Source organism: Trichechus manatus, unplaced genomic scaffold (genome assembly GCF_000243295.1).
Source record: "Trichechus manatus latirostris isolate Lorelei unplaced genomic scaffold, TriManLat1.0 scaffold00149, whole genome shotgun sequence".
NCBI lineage: Eukaryota > Metazoa > Chordata > Mammalia > Sirenia > Trichechidae > Trichechus > Trichechus manatus.
The window spans coordinates 4,881,662-4,896,935 of NW_004444085.1; the positions used below are offsets into that span (position 1 = coordinate 4,881,662).

Sequence of the window (15,274 nt, forward strand, 5' to 3'; positions counted from 1 at the left end):
GGGGGTCCCTGCGCCGAGAAGCTCCTAGTCCGGGGGAACATTGAAGAGAAGGCCGACAAAGAGAGAAAGCCTTCCCCTGGAGCTGACACCCTCAATTTGGAGTTTTAGCCTACTTTACTGTGAAGAAATAAATTTCTCTTTGTTAAAGCCATCCGCTTGTGGTATTTCTGTTATAGCAGCACTAGATGACTAAGACAGTCACCCTTTGTGGACAGGTTTCATAGGAGCTTCCAGATTAGGACTGGCTGGGAAGAAGGACCTGGCAGTCTACTTCTGAAAAAATTGACCAGTGAAAATCTTATGAATAGCAGCAGAATACTGTCTGATATAGTGCCAGAAGATGAGCCCCTCAGGATGGAAGGCACTCAAAATATGAATGAAGAGCTGCTTCCTCAAAGTAGAGCCGACCTTAGTGATGTGGATGGGGCAAGCTTTTGGGACCTTCATTTGCTGATGTGGCACAACTCAAAATGAGAGGAAACAGCTGCAAGCATCCATTTATAACCAGAATGTGGAATGTACAAAATAGAATCTAGGAAAATTGGAAATCATAAAAAACGAAATAGAACACATGAAGATTGATATCCTAGGCATTAGTGAGCTGAAATGGACTGGTATTGGCCATTTTCAGTCAGACAGTCATATGGTCTACTATGCCAGGAATGACAAATTGAAGAGGAATGACGTCTCATTCATCATCAAAAAGAACATTTCTAGATCTATCCTGAAGTATAAATCTGTCTGTAATAGGATAATATCCATATGCCTACAATGAAGACCAGTTAATATGCTATTATTCAAATATACACACCAACCACTAAGGTCAAAGATAAAGAAATTGAAGATTTTTACCAACTTCTGCAGTCTGAAATTGCTCAAACATGCAGTCAAGATGCATTGATAATTGAAATATGAAAGTTAGAAACAAAGAAGAATGATTGGTAGTTGGAAACTGTGGCCTCAGTGATAGAAACAATGCCAGAGATCACATGGTAGAGTTTTGCAAGATCAGTGGCTTATTCATTGCAAATACCTTTTTTCAACAACATAAATGGCTACTATACATGTGGATCTCACCAGATGGAATACACAGGTGTCGAATAGACTACATCTGTGGAAAGAGATGGTGGAAAAGCTCAATATCATCAATCAGAACAAGGCCAGGGACCGATGGTACTGAAGGAAGACGTCCAAGCTACACGGAAGGCATTGGTGAAAAACAAGCCTCCAGGAATTGATGGAATACCAGTTGAGATGTTTCAGAAAACGGATGCAGCATTGGAAGTGCTCACTCATCTATGCCAAGTAATTTGGAAGACAGCTACCTGGCCAAATGACTGGAAGAGATCCATATTTGTACCCATTCCAAAGAAAGGTGAGTAGACAGAATGCAGAAATTATTGAATAATATCATTAATATCACACGTAAGTAAAATTTTGCTGAAGATCTTTCAAAAGCAGTTTCAGCAGTGCATCAGCAGGGAACAGCCAAAATTCAAACCAGATTCAGAAGAGGACATAGAAGAAGAGATATCATTGCTGATGTCAGATGGATCATGGCTGAAAGCAGCAAATATCAAAAAAATGTTTACCTGTGTTGTATTGACTATGCAAAGACATTCAACTATGTGGATATAACAAATTATGCATAACATTGCAAAGAATGGGAATTCCAGAACACTTAAATGTGCTCTTAAGGAACCGGTACATAGACCCAGAGGCAGTTGTTCGAATAGAACAAGGGGATACTGCGTGGTTTAAAGTCAAGAAAGGTGTGTGTCAGGGTTGTGTCCTTTCACCATACTTATTCAGTCTGTATGCTGAGCAAATAATCTGAAAAGCTGGACTATATGAAGAAGAACGTGGCATCGGGGTTGGTGGAAGACTCATTAACAACCTGCATTATGCAGATGACACAGCCTTGCTTGCTGAAAGTGAAGAGGACTATAGCCTTTAGTATGGATTACAGCATAACAAAAATCCTCACAACTGGACCAATAAGCAACATCATGATAAACGGAGAAAAGACTGAAGTTATCAAAGATTTCATTTTACTTGGATCCACAGTCAACACCCATGGAAGCAGTAGTCAAGAAATCAAAGGAAGTATTGCATTGGGCATATCTGTTGCAAAGGACCTCTTAAAACTATTAAAAAGCAAAGATGTCACTTTAAGGACTAAAGTGGGCCTGACCCAAGCCATGGTATTTTCAATTGCCTCATATGCGTGTGAAAGCTGGACAAATGAATAAGGAAGACTGAAGAAGAATCGATGCCTTTGAATTATGGTGTTGGTGAAGAATATTGAATATACCATGGACTGCCAGAAAAGTGAATAAATCTGTCCTGGAAGAAGTACAGCCAGAACACTCCTTAGAAGCAAGGATGGTGAGACTTCATCTCACGTGCTTTGAACGTTTTATCAGGAGGGATCAGTCCCTGGAGAAGGACATCATGCTTGGTAAAGTAGATGGTCAACAAAAAAGAGGAAGACCCTCTACTAGATGTTTTGACGCAGTGACTGTAACATCTGCGAGATGTATTGACACAGTGGCTACAACAATGGGCTTACCTGCATAAGTGGAAGAATATACCTTGCTCATGGATAGTAGACTCAACATAGTGAAAATGTCAGTTCTACCCAAAGCAATCTACAGATACAATGCAATCCCGATCCAAATTCCACTAGCATTCTTTAATGAGATGGAGAAACAAATCACCAACTTCATATGGAAAGGGAAGAGGCCCCGAATAAATAAACCACTACTCAAGAAGAAGAACAAAGTGGGAGGCCTTACACTACCTGATTTTAGGACCTATTATACCAACATGGTAGTCAAGACAGCCTGGTACTGGTACAACAACATATACACAGACCAATGGAACAGAGTTGAGAATCCAGATATAAGCTCATCCACCTATGAGCAGCTAATATTTGACAAAGACCCAAAGTCCATTAATTGGGGAAAAGAGTCTCTTTAACAAATAGGGCTGGCATAACTGGATATCATTCTGCAAAAAACTGAAACAAGACTCATATCTCACACCACGTACAAAAACTAACTCAAAATGGATCAAAGACTTAAATATAAAATCAAAAACGATAAAGATCATGGAAGAAAAAATAGGGACAATGCTAGGAGTCCTAATACATGGCATAAACACAGTACGAACCATAAGTAACAGTGCACAAGCACCAGAAGAGAGACTAGATAAATGGGAGCTCCTAAAAATCGAACACTTATGCTCATCAAAAGACTTTACCAACAGAGTCAAAAGACAACCTACAGACTGGGAAAAATTTTTTGGCTACGACAAATCCGATCAGCGTTTAATCTCTAAAATCTACAAGATACTTCAAAACCTCAACAAAAAAAAGACAAATAACCCAATTAAAAAAAGAGCAAAGGATATGAACAGGCACTTCACCAAAGAAGATATTCAGGCGGCTAACAGACACGTGAAGAAATGCTCATGATCATTAGCCATTAGAGAAATGCAGGTCAAAACTATAATGAGATGTCATCTCACCCCAACAAGGCTAGCATTAATCCAAAACACACAAAATAATAAATGCTGGAGAGGTTGTGGAGAGACTGGAACACTTACACGCTGTTGGTGGGAATGTAAAATGGTACAACCACTGTGGAAATCGATTTGGCGCTTCCTTAAAAAGCTAGAAATAGAAGTACCGTATGATCCAGCTATCCAGCTCCTTGGAATATATCCTAGAGAAACAAGAGCCGTCACATGAATAGATGTATGCACACCCATGTTCATCGCAGCACTGTTCACAATAGCCAAAAGATGGAAGCAACCTAGGTGCCCATCAACAGACGAATGGATAAACAAACTATGGTATATCCACACAATGGAATATTATGCAACAATAAAGAACAATGATGAAGCTGTGAAACATTGTATAACATGGTGGAAGCTGGAATTTATGCTGAGTGAATTTAGTCAGTCACAGAAGGACAAATACTGTATAAGACCACTATCATAAGAACTCAAGAAAATGTTTAAACACAGAAAAAAACATTCTTTGATGGTTATGGGGGTGGGCAGGGAGGTTGAGGGTTATTTACTAACTAGATAGTAGATAAGAATCATCTTAGGTGAAGGGAAGGACGGCACACACTACAGGGAAGGTCAGCACAACTGGACTAAACCAAAGCTAGGAAGTCTCCTCAATACAATCAAATACTTTGAGAGACAGAGTAGCAAGGATGGGGGGGTCTGGGGACCATGCTTTCAGGGGACATCTAGGTCAATTGGCATAACAAAGCTTATTAAGAAAATGTTCTGCATCCTACTTTGGTGAGTGGCATCTGGGGTCTTAAAAGCTTTCAGGTGGCCTTCTAAGATGCACCATTTAGTCCCAGCCACTTGGAGTAAGGAAGAACTAAGTACACCAAAGACACAGGTAAAGTATTAGCCCAAGAGACAGAATGGGCCACATAAACCAGAGACTTCATCAGCCTGAGACCAGAAGAACTAGATGGTGCCCAGCTACCACCAACGAACGTCCTGACAGGGAACACAACAGAGGGTCCCTGATGGAATAGTAGAGCGATGGGATGCAGAACTCAAATTCTAGTAAGAGCAGACTTAATGGTCTGACTGAGACTGGAGGTGCCCTGGAAAGCATGGCCGCTGGACTCTCTATCACCCTAGAACTAAAACAATTTCCGAGGCCAACTCTTCAGACAGAGATTGGACTGGACTGTGGGAAATAAAGGGTACTCGTGAAGAATGTGCCTCTTAGTCAAGTAGATACAAGAGACCAGAGGGGCAGCTTCTGTCCAGAGGTGAGATGGGAAGGCAGAGAGAGTTAGGAGCTGGTTGAATGTTCAATGGGAATCAGGGGCGGAGGGGAGGAGTGTGCTGTCGCAGAATGGGGTGAGTGGTTGGGGTCTCATAACAATGTATGTAAAAAAAAAATTTTGTATGGGAGACTAACTTGAAATGTAAACTTTATTTAATTACAACAATAAAAAAATAAAAGTAAAACAATGGGCTCAAACACAGCAACGGTTATGAGGATGGCACAGGAGCAGGCAGTGTTTCATTGTGTTTTACCCAGGATTGCTATGTGTCACAACCAACTTGACGGCACCTAACAACAGCAACATTGTCTGCAGAGTTTCTGGAGCCATGGAGGCTGGATGAACCCCTGAAAATATTTCCCTGAGATATTCTTTAAACCTTAAACCAGAAATATCCCCTGAAGTCTTCTTAATACCAAGCAGTAGTTTAGCTTAACTAACTCAAGAATTTGCTCCTTCAAGATCTGTCATATGGGAAAATTGACAATAGCAACTTGAAAGATTAGATAGGAAACATAGAGGGCAATGAGTTTATGTTAATGAGGAGAAACAACTCAGAAAAGGAGGATGAGAATGGTTGTACAACTCAAGGAATGTAATCATTGTCACTGAATTGTACATGTAAAAACTGCTGAATTAGTGTATGTTTTGCTGTGTATATTCTCAACAACAGAATAAAATTTTAGAAAAAGAAAGTGACAAGACAACAAAAGAAAATATTTTCAATTCGTGTATCTGATTTAAAAAAATAAAAAACTTCTGTCTGTTAAGAACTTATATCCAGAATTTATAAAGAACTCTTAAAACTCAATAATATGAAGACAAACAACACAATTACAAAATGGCAACAGATTTGAATAGACATTTCACTAAAGAAGATATGCAAATGGCCAGTAAGCACATAAGAAAGCTCAGCATTCATTAGGAAAATGGCAGATTGAAGCCGGAGTAAGATACCACTTTACATGCACTAGAATAGCTGTAACCAAAAGGACAGTAACAAATGTTAGCCAGGCTGTGAAAAACTGGATTCTCATAATTGCTGATGGGAATATAAAATGGTGAAGCGACAGTTTGGCATATTCTTAAATATTATATATAAATTTACCATATTACCCAGAAATGCTACTCCTAGGCATATACACAAGAAAACATGTCCATAAAAAGACTCGATGTAAATGTTCAGCCTTACTCAGCCTTTCTCGGAAAAGTGGAAACAGTCCAGATGGTCAACAACTGTTGAATGGATAAACAAAACGTGTCATATCTATCCAATGGAATACTGCTACAACGTGGATGAACTTCAGAAACATTAATGCTAAGTGAAAGAAGCCAGACTAAAAACACCATATAGTATATGATTGCATTATATGATGCCATTTATGTGATATGTCCAGAAGAGACAAATCTGTAGATACAGAAATAGATGGGGCTAGGGTTGGAAATGGGATTGATTACAGTGGACACAAGGGATCTCCTTGGGGTGATGGAAATGTTCTTAGAACTGAGTTTTGGTGATAGTTGTACAACCTCACAAATTTACTAAAAATCATTTAGTTTTATGCTAAAGTGAGGTGAATTTTATGGCATGCAAATTATACCTCACTAAGAAACTCACCATGTATAAAATTACTCCCTACTTAAATATCAAATATCCCTCTTAGATTAACTGAACATTTTATTCCCCACAGACTCGTCTGTCAGTCTACTGTTGATTGATCACACACACACACACACACACACACACACACACACACACACACACAAACATACACACACACATAGCTAGGAGGACCTAAATGAATCACTAACTTTAGGCGTTTTTTAATCTTGTTAAGAAATGTATGATTGGATGTTTTCAAGGATAGGAGCTGTGTGTGTGCTATATTATAGAAGTGAATAAGAATGTCGTTTAAAAACCATGAAATTAGATAGGAAGAAAATCCGTTAACCCCTTACTATCCTCACCCAACCACTATTAGTGTTTTGTAGTATTTCTTCCAATGCATTTGCTTTTCTTACCTAGTTGTAATCATAGTTTATATGTGGTTCTATATCCTACTTTCTTCATTTAATATTATAGACGCATTTTTGATTATGTTTTGATGAAATCTATCTTTATAACCCAGGTTAGAACACTTCTAGTAATAAGTCCTTTTTATTAGTCTAAAAATATATTCTTTCTTTAAAAATGGTTCCAAATGATCCCTGGAAAAGCAATGTTTTTCATCTTAAAGAGAAGAAAGCGTCTTCTGGGAAACACCTGAGGCAATGGAGTGAGGAGTGCAAGACATTGGGGGGTGGGGCACTTGTGAAAGAGAAAATGGTAGGGAGGTGGGATTGTGCAGGACACAAAACCCAGTGTATATCTGACGTAGTCTCAACCAACCCAATGGGAAGTTCAGAGTGAAGAGGGCCCAGCTGGAGGAGTCCTGTTTTGGGCAGAAATGGTCAGGCCCTAGCTCCCCTGCTGTGCTCAGTCCTGGGCTGGAGGCCACCAGAAAGAGCCTGGCTTCAACTCAAACACTGAGGCAGAGACAGAAGGCGTTATCATGTGGAGGCCTGAGCTGATGGCACTTCTTGCAGCTAAGTGGCAAGTTCTTTCTTGAAGGGCCTTTGAGGAGTGCACATCTTTGGTGCCACAGGGACTTAATTAGTTATTTTTTGAAGAGGAACGTTTCTTTAAATAGTTTTTAGCTGTTTTACTACTCTCAGTGCGTTCAAAACGTGTGCCGATTATTTGTATGTGATAGTTTAAGAACCTTCCTTTTAAAGTTCTTGCTTGTAGTGTTCACTTTGCTCAGCCAGGACATCAAGGAGATAAAAGAAAGGTGTGCAAAGCCTGATGATTTCCTTGAAATGGACACTCGGCTATGGCTTCCCGGAGCTAATGGAATCAGTGGTTGGTTGGTTGTTTTGTTTTGTTTTTTTTTCTAAAAACCCGTAACTCTCAACTCCATGTCTATTCCCTTCTCGAAGAAGCACTATCCTTTAAACGGAAAAATTGGTTTAAATGGGACTTTTGTTACATTAAAATAACAGGAACAACATTGGAGTGTGCTCTGAGATACTTTAATGGATTTAATACAGCCTGTGCGTAAGTACTGACTGGCCTAGAATTGTTGAAATAAAGTGGCCATGCTTTGTTTTATTTATTCTGATGTTACCTAAAAGAAGATCAGAATAATGAACATTCTTGGCTCATATGTTAACTTTAAATGGCAAAGCGAAAGAAAAACCAGTGCAGCATTACAATATTATAACAATCTGTGTGTGCGTCCACGTGTGCGTGCGTGTGTGTGTGTGTGTGTGTGTGTGTGTGTGTATACAGCGCTAATGGTGAATTACACACCACTGGGTGACTTTTACACTTTTTGAATTTTAGTTTTCAAGAGACAGGCCTCAGGATTCTTCAATCAGGAATGCAATAAAAGTCAACTGTGCAAAAATAACTTGAGGACTTAATCAGTCCTCCCATCCCCATCATACACCTAATCTCCCAGTTCTCAAATGATTAAACCCTTTGAAAAAGCCATGGAAAAGGCCAATGTCTGCTATATTTCCTTTTCATAAAGATAATTAAACTTTGGCATAGAGAAATAAAAAAAGAAATGGAAACTGGTCCAAAGGCCCTTTGTCATGTTTTCTATTCTAAGGTCCAGTTTAAAGTAGATTTTGTGAGTCAATGTAATTTAAAAAAAAAAAAAATTTTTTTTAACTAGTGGGTTTCTCCTGTATTCAATTTTTAAATTTAAAAATGAGATTGACCACATGAAAGAGTTGGTATTAGTATCATAATATAGCAATTAATAAGGCCAAATGTGCTATTTTTCTGTGATTTTTTTTTTTGTCTAGCTAGAAAATCTCCTTTACCTAAACCTTAGAAGGTGATTTACTTAGGATATTTCATTATAATGTATGACATCTATTAATATGGATCTATAGTAGTAAACTAGAAAAAAATTAATAAAACCATTAAAAATGTAGTTTTGGCAAATACTTCATTGTTTTAAATTCACACTTGGCCCATCAATTGATGATGAATTAAAATACATAATCTTTCATCATTTTTTCTCATTTCTATATATATTCTCTCTAATGTAAAGGAAAGTAAAATTAAAGAATGATTTGATTCTCCTTAGTTCTTCTATTTGGTGATTTGTTTGGATCATTTTAAAGTAAAATTCCAAACTTAAATTATTGAACGACTGATGTCCGTTAATTGTCATAATTTTCTTTCTTTTCCCCTGCATGTCAGTTTTCTAAACTAAGGGTAGACACACTTTTTCTTAAATGACCATTTTAGGTTTTGTGATCCATATAGTCTCTATTACAACTACTGAACTATTCCTTTGTAATATGAAAAACCAAAAAAAAAAAAAACCCATTACTGTCAAGTCAATTCTGACTGATAGCAACCCTGTAGGACAGAGTAGAACTGCCCCACAGGGTTTCCAAGGAGTGGCTGGTGGATTCCAACTGCTGACCTTTTGATTAGCAGCCATAGCACTGTACCACCAGGGCTCCTTGTCATATGAAAGCAGCCATTAAAAAAAAAAAAACACTGTTGCTGTCAAGCCATGCAACCCCATTAAAAAAAAAAAAAAAACAAAAAACCTGTTGCCATGGAGTCAATTCTCACTCATAGTGACTCTAGAGGACAATGTAGAACTGCCCCATAGGGTTTCCAAGGCGATAAATCTTTACAGAAGCAGATTGCCACATCTTTCTCCTGCAGAGAAGCTGGTGGGTTCAAACCACCGACCTTTCTGTTAGTAGCCAAGCGCTTAACCACTGCACCACCAGGGCTCCTTAGGTAACCCCATATACAGTATTTAAACAAATGGGCAGGGGCTGTGTTCCAATAACATTTATTTACAAAAAGGCAGCATCTGTAGTTTGCAGACTTCTAGATTCTAAAATTTTTGGAATTTGCAAATTTTAGAAAGTTGCAGAATTCTAAACTTCCGGACATTTTTACCAGAATTCAATTCCTGTGTTTGCTACTCTGAAAGAGAATTCCAGTTTGTCCTCATGGCAGCTTTGAGAGAAACCTAGCAGCGTCACAACTTTTAGATGTTTTAAATAAATGCTCAATACTCAAACGTATTATAATTCTCATAGTACTTTTGTGCTTTTCAGAATGTTTAATAAGCATTATTTCATTTTACATTTATAAATACTTATGAGTGTAATTGGTTTTACCATCCCCATTTTAGGAAATGAAAAATTGTGGCTTGTTCAAAGTTTTCCCATTTCTTAGAGGTACGTTTTGCCCCACATTCCCTGAGTGTTGCATCATGATGCGTCTTCATTTGAGGCTGAGCTGCCTTTAGAGCTTGCTCTCCTCTCCTCTGACAGCACCCTTCTGTCTCCACAGTGTATACTCGGGACACCAGTCCATTTTAATCCCACCTTCAGAGTTGGAAACCAACCCTGGTTTGTGGCTTCTCGCTGTGAGTCAGTATAAAGTCCGGGATACATTTTGCTCCTATTCCGTAATGGAGCTTTGTACCAAGGGGCTGGGCTCACAAACAGAATCACTCAAGGTAAGGAGCTCTGCTTACCCAACCTCCTAGAGTGTCCAGAGAAAAACATTTGTTAACTCTAACATTATTAGAGACTATCAGTACACAGGGTACAGAGGTTCTATGAAAATATGTTATTGGAGGGGCACAGAAAAAAGATTTAGTGAAGTTAAAATAATGCTTCACAAAAGCAAAAGTATAATCTACTGTCATCTGAAGCTGACAAGATTGTTTTCATATGAAGAAGTTGTTCTATAACCTGAGTGTTTTCCCTCTGCACAAAATAGAATTAACAGGTCTGAGTGTAAAATATTTTATTGATGTCTCTAATTCTACTAAATCTACTTGAAAGATCCTAATTTTCTTTTTTATTTGTTTGGTGAATTAGGTTCTTTAATGAAGTTAACTTTATTCTGACATTGGTGCTTAAGTAGATAGGTATGGATTTATCCACTCTTTCTTTTTTTTCTTTTCCCTTGAAGACTCTGATTTTTAGGCCTGGAGTCTAACCAGAATTCATTGTAAAATGAAGAATTTTTTTTGAAGTAATTACCATTATATGAGAATAATAGTATTTCCCTCCATTTAAACTAGGACATTCTGATAAACATATTTCCCTCTATGTGCATATATAATAAAAAAATGTAATAATAATAACATAATTAAGTGATTAAGCACTTTAAGTATGAATTCATTCAGTCTTTATAACTACTCTTTGAAATAGGAACCATTATTGTTTCCATTTTAAAGATGAAGAAACCAAGTTACAGAAATATTAGGCAATTTGCCCAAGTTCTCACATTTTGTAAATTTTGGAACCGAATTTTGAATCTCTGGCTCTCTCAAACCCCATGCACTATTGCCTCTTGAAACATATACATGTAAATATATAGTTGAAGTTATTCCTAGCTATGTAAAATTGTATTTATATACAAAAACACTAGTGTCAAAGCTATCTTGGATTGTGTTTCCTCCTCCATTCGGGAACCTTGTCAGTTATCTGTGTGCTGGTACCACCTTGAAGGATGTGTAAAGAGCTGGATGGTTTTCTGTTTGGGTAATTATACTCCTCATAATTGTCTTTGCCATTTCAGAAGGTGTCATGGCTCATTGCCAACTTTCAGGTTTAAATGAGATGCTTATCACTAACTTTGTTTTCCCTGAGCAAGACCCAGGAAGTCCCAGCTTTTATCATCGGGAGTGTTGTGCCTAACTCATTTCAGTTCCTTCTTCTCTGATTTTTGCTGTTTGGCTCAGGTGACTTAATATGGTCCAGAAATTGAGACGTGCCTAATCGTGTGCTTACTATAGAAACTGAGATATGCTCAATCATGAGAATATATCTGTGACCTTTTAAGTCTCGTAGGATATTAAATGGAGAGCTGCCTTTACGAAGTTGTCCAAAAATTTTACTTTGCTACTCCTATAGTTTTTTAAAAATAAGTTTTTTTCACTTCTCTCCAATGTGTGTTCTTGTGTATACATGCTTGTAGGAATACAAACAAATGCTTCTTTTCCTCTTTCCCAAACTCTGTCCTTGCATTATTTTTTTCAGGAAGTCAGTTTCCCTCAACCTATTTCCTCATCTAGATTCTTGCTGTTGCCTCTTACTATCATTTAAAATATGTATTTAATGATGTCCTTGATAATTTGAATATTTGGGTAAATTTATTTTTTACATAGCTATCCTGGAGCAGTTTAATTAATGACATGGGCATATGGAACCCTGGAAACAAATAGCTGTGTTGAATTTTCTGTTGTTTGTGTGGGATTCTAAATTAAGGAGCTCCCAAGTTACGTGGAAGGTTGTCTTATCATCTCTCTATTTCCAGGCAAGAGGGCTGGACTTGTCTCGTGTACGGACATGCGTAGTTGTGGCAGAAGAACGGCCTCGGATAGCACTCACACAATCCTTTTCCAAATTGTTTAAAGACCTGGGCCTCCACCCACGGGCTGTCAGCACCTCGTTCGGCTGTAGAGTGAACCTGGCAATATGCTTACAGGTAAGTATTTCATCGATATCAATAAATGCCTGAGTCAGCTGATGAGAGTAACTTTCAAGTGACAGGTATACAGCACAGACTTGCATTTCTTGGACATGTTTTATATGGTTGATGCTTAGCTACATTTAAGAGAATACATTTTAATCAAATGCACGTTATTGGTAAACACTTGTTTCATTATTTTTTAGTTACAACCTGCATTTGTCATTAGCTGTTATTCATAACTTGCATTCATAGCACTTATTCTGTCCTGGAACATTTTAACTTTCATCATAGGAGCAGCAGTTTGTTCAGACCACTGCTGTCAGGTTTTTTAAAGATTAGATACTAGATAGCTGTTTCATTGAGCAAGAAATCTTGTCCTGGAAATACTTAGTCTCCCATACATAGGAAATAGTTTCCGTATAAAAAATTGAATTACCTTAAGCAGGTTGAGGAATTTACTGCTGTAATGGCAGTATAGAAATAATTACAACTGCATTTCTGTGACTTAGGTGTGAGGAAACACCTGTAAGATAGCTTTACATTAACTGTGGCTAAAAAAAAACTGTTTTCTTTCTTTTTCTTCATTAGCCCCATTTCTTACCTTCTTCATTATCTCTTTCCTTTTTTGAACATGTAACATGAGATACACCAATCCCTGGAGAAGACTGTTATGCCAGATTAGGACTGTCTGAAAGGAAGGAAAAGGAAAGCCAAGTAGAAGTGCTTTCCTCAAAGTGCTCTTATATAACTTCATCCAGAACCAGCCATCTAAGGGCATGGTTGCATAGTTTGTTCCTTCAGTACATTAAAAGAATACAATCTTTATTGACACCAGTTGCTTTACATATGCTGAAAAGGAGAACTAGAGAACACTGTTGATGTGCATCATCACCGCTATTCCCTCTTCCCACCCCTTGTCTCTTCAGTGCACGATCCCTAAAGAGGTTTGCTGAAGATGACCATTCTGGGCCTGCTTTCTTCTCTCCAGCGATTTAGGTGCTTGTGACTTAGCCATTGACTGTGTAAGAGGAAGTAACAGCCACCTCCCTTTCTTCTCACTTTGACCAGTCTGATGAGGTCATTTCAGAAAAATCAGCTATAAAAAGTTTTTAAATTTTTGATATGACTGTTTCTTGCTTCTATTTTTCTTCTCTTTGAATTAGCTTCATTTTTTAAAAAAAATGTATACTACCAAATTCCTCTCAAGGGTCAGTAAAAACTTTGTTCTGTGAATGAAATTAACTATTTTTTCTAAGAGATAATCTGAAGAATTTATCTTTCTTAAACTAGTTTTTAAAATATTAAAGTATTTTATTCCTGTTCGCCTTTATTCACTCTTCAGAAATGTTTCTAGCCTTCTCTTCCATTAGGAAAAATGGGAAATGCAGAAATGCACTTCTTCAATTAATTTTAATAATAGGATATTGTAACATTTCCCTTCATCTGGTAAGTAATTGGAACTCCCCACTCAAGAGTAAACCAGGAATTCATGAGAGACAGGAACTTAGCAATCATGACATTTCTCTTCTTTATTTCTTTAAATAATACTTCTTTAAAAACCATAATTTGAGGTGCTATAGAAAATCTTTTTTGCTGTTGGTGTGTGAGCAGAAAATAATATAGAAGTAGATTCCATATTAACATAATAACTGTTAGCATCTATCCACTTCAAAACAGGTGACAAAGTTCTATAACACTTCATTATACAAAATTAAAAATTTTGTAGATACAAGGAATATAGTACATATATTTATCTTCCTATTTATTTACTTTTTCATTTATTTCTATCACTTAGCTCTAGAAATGTTTTCAGATTGTTTACAAGGAAAGAATACATTAAGTAGAAAATAAAATACACTAAGAATAAGGGAAAGAAAAACAAGTATAAGAAAGTGGTATGGAACCTAGAACAAAGTTAGCATCTAGGGGTTGGCCAGTAAGCACCTGAAATGTGAGCTCCGTAAAGGGAGAGATTTTCTAAATGTTTTATTCATTGCTGTATCATCAACACCTAGAATAGTACCTAGCACTTTGTAAATATTTACTAAATACGTATTGTATAAATGTTGAATAAATGGATTTCTGTATTCTTAATGGAGTCCCTGAGTGGTACAAATGACATTGGCATCACTAGGGTTGGTATTACCGAGTGCGGTAACACATGGTATCCCTTCCCATGGACCTCTTCCTGTACCAGACCATACAGAATCCTTAGTAATGATTTTTGTACTAATGTTATGCTTAAATCGTAATTCCCATATGCCATCCTTCTTTTCCTTTAATTACTACTTTACTCTAAAAAAAAGTTATTGATATAGGTTCAAAAATACTAATTACCACAATATTGTAGCTAAAAACCAGAAAATTTGACAAAATCAGTGACTATAAAAACACCCACTACAATGAAAACAACAGCATATGCTTTTAGGATGTGCAGACAAAACCACGTGATTCGAAGCATCATTGTAATTGGGTAATAACGACAGCTCTGACCAGAGCTCATTTGAAGGTTCAAAAAGGAAATTAGCACAGATTTTAGCCTTGTAGGTGTATTGATACATGTAAGCTGGGCTTACAAAAAATTTTTGTTGTTACAACTATAGGGATATTTTTATAAAAAATAATAAATTTCTGCTGAAATATTGCACAAAATTTTATACACAGTCATTTAGGTGTCACCCCCTCTGACAATGTCACCGGTGCGGTTCGCACCCCCTTAGTGATGCCACTGGCAAATGACCGACACACTTGACTGCTAACTGAAAGGTTATTGGTTTGAGTCCATGCAGAGGTGTCTCAGAAGAAAAGACTTGTGATCAACTTCTGAAAAATTAGCCATTGAAAACCCTATGGAGCACAGTTCTACTCTGACACACATGGGGTCACCATGAGTTGTATTCAACTGGTTTTATATATATATATATATTCT

The 15,274-nt window shown here is 37.3% G+C and overlaps 1 protein-coding gene across 2 annotated transcripts in view; it reads left to right on the plus strand.

Moving 5' to 3' along the window:
- Window positions 1-15,274, plus strand: part of DIP2C (disco interacting protein 2 homolog C) — a 372,164-nt gene that overhangs the window by 244,604 nt on the left and 112,286 nt on the right. For both annotated transcript variants that reach the window (XM_023740166.1, XM_004385883.3), the window contains 2 exons: window positions 10,210-10,378; window positions 12,190-12,360. In XM_023740166.1, the coding sequence (XP_023595934.1) occupies window positions 10,210-10,378; window positions 12,190-12,360 (340 nt within the window). The remainder of the gene's footprint in view (window positions 1-10,209; window positions 10,379-12,189; window positions 12,361-15,274) is intronic.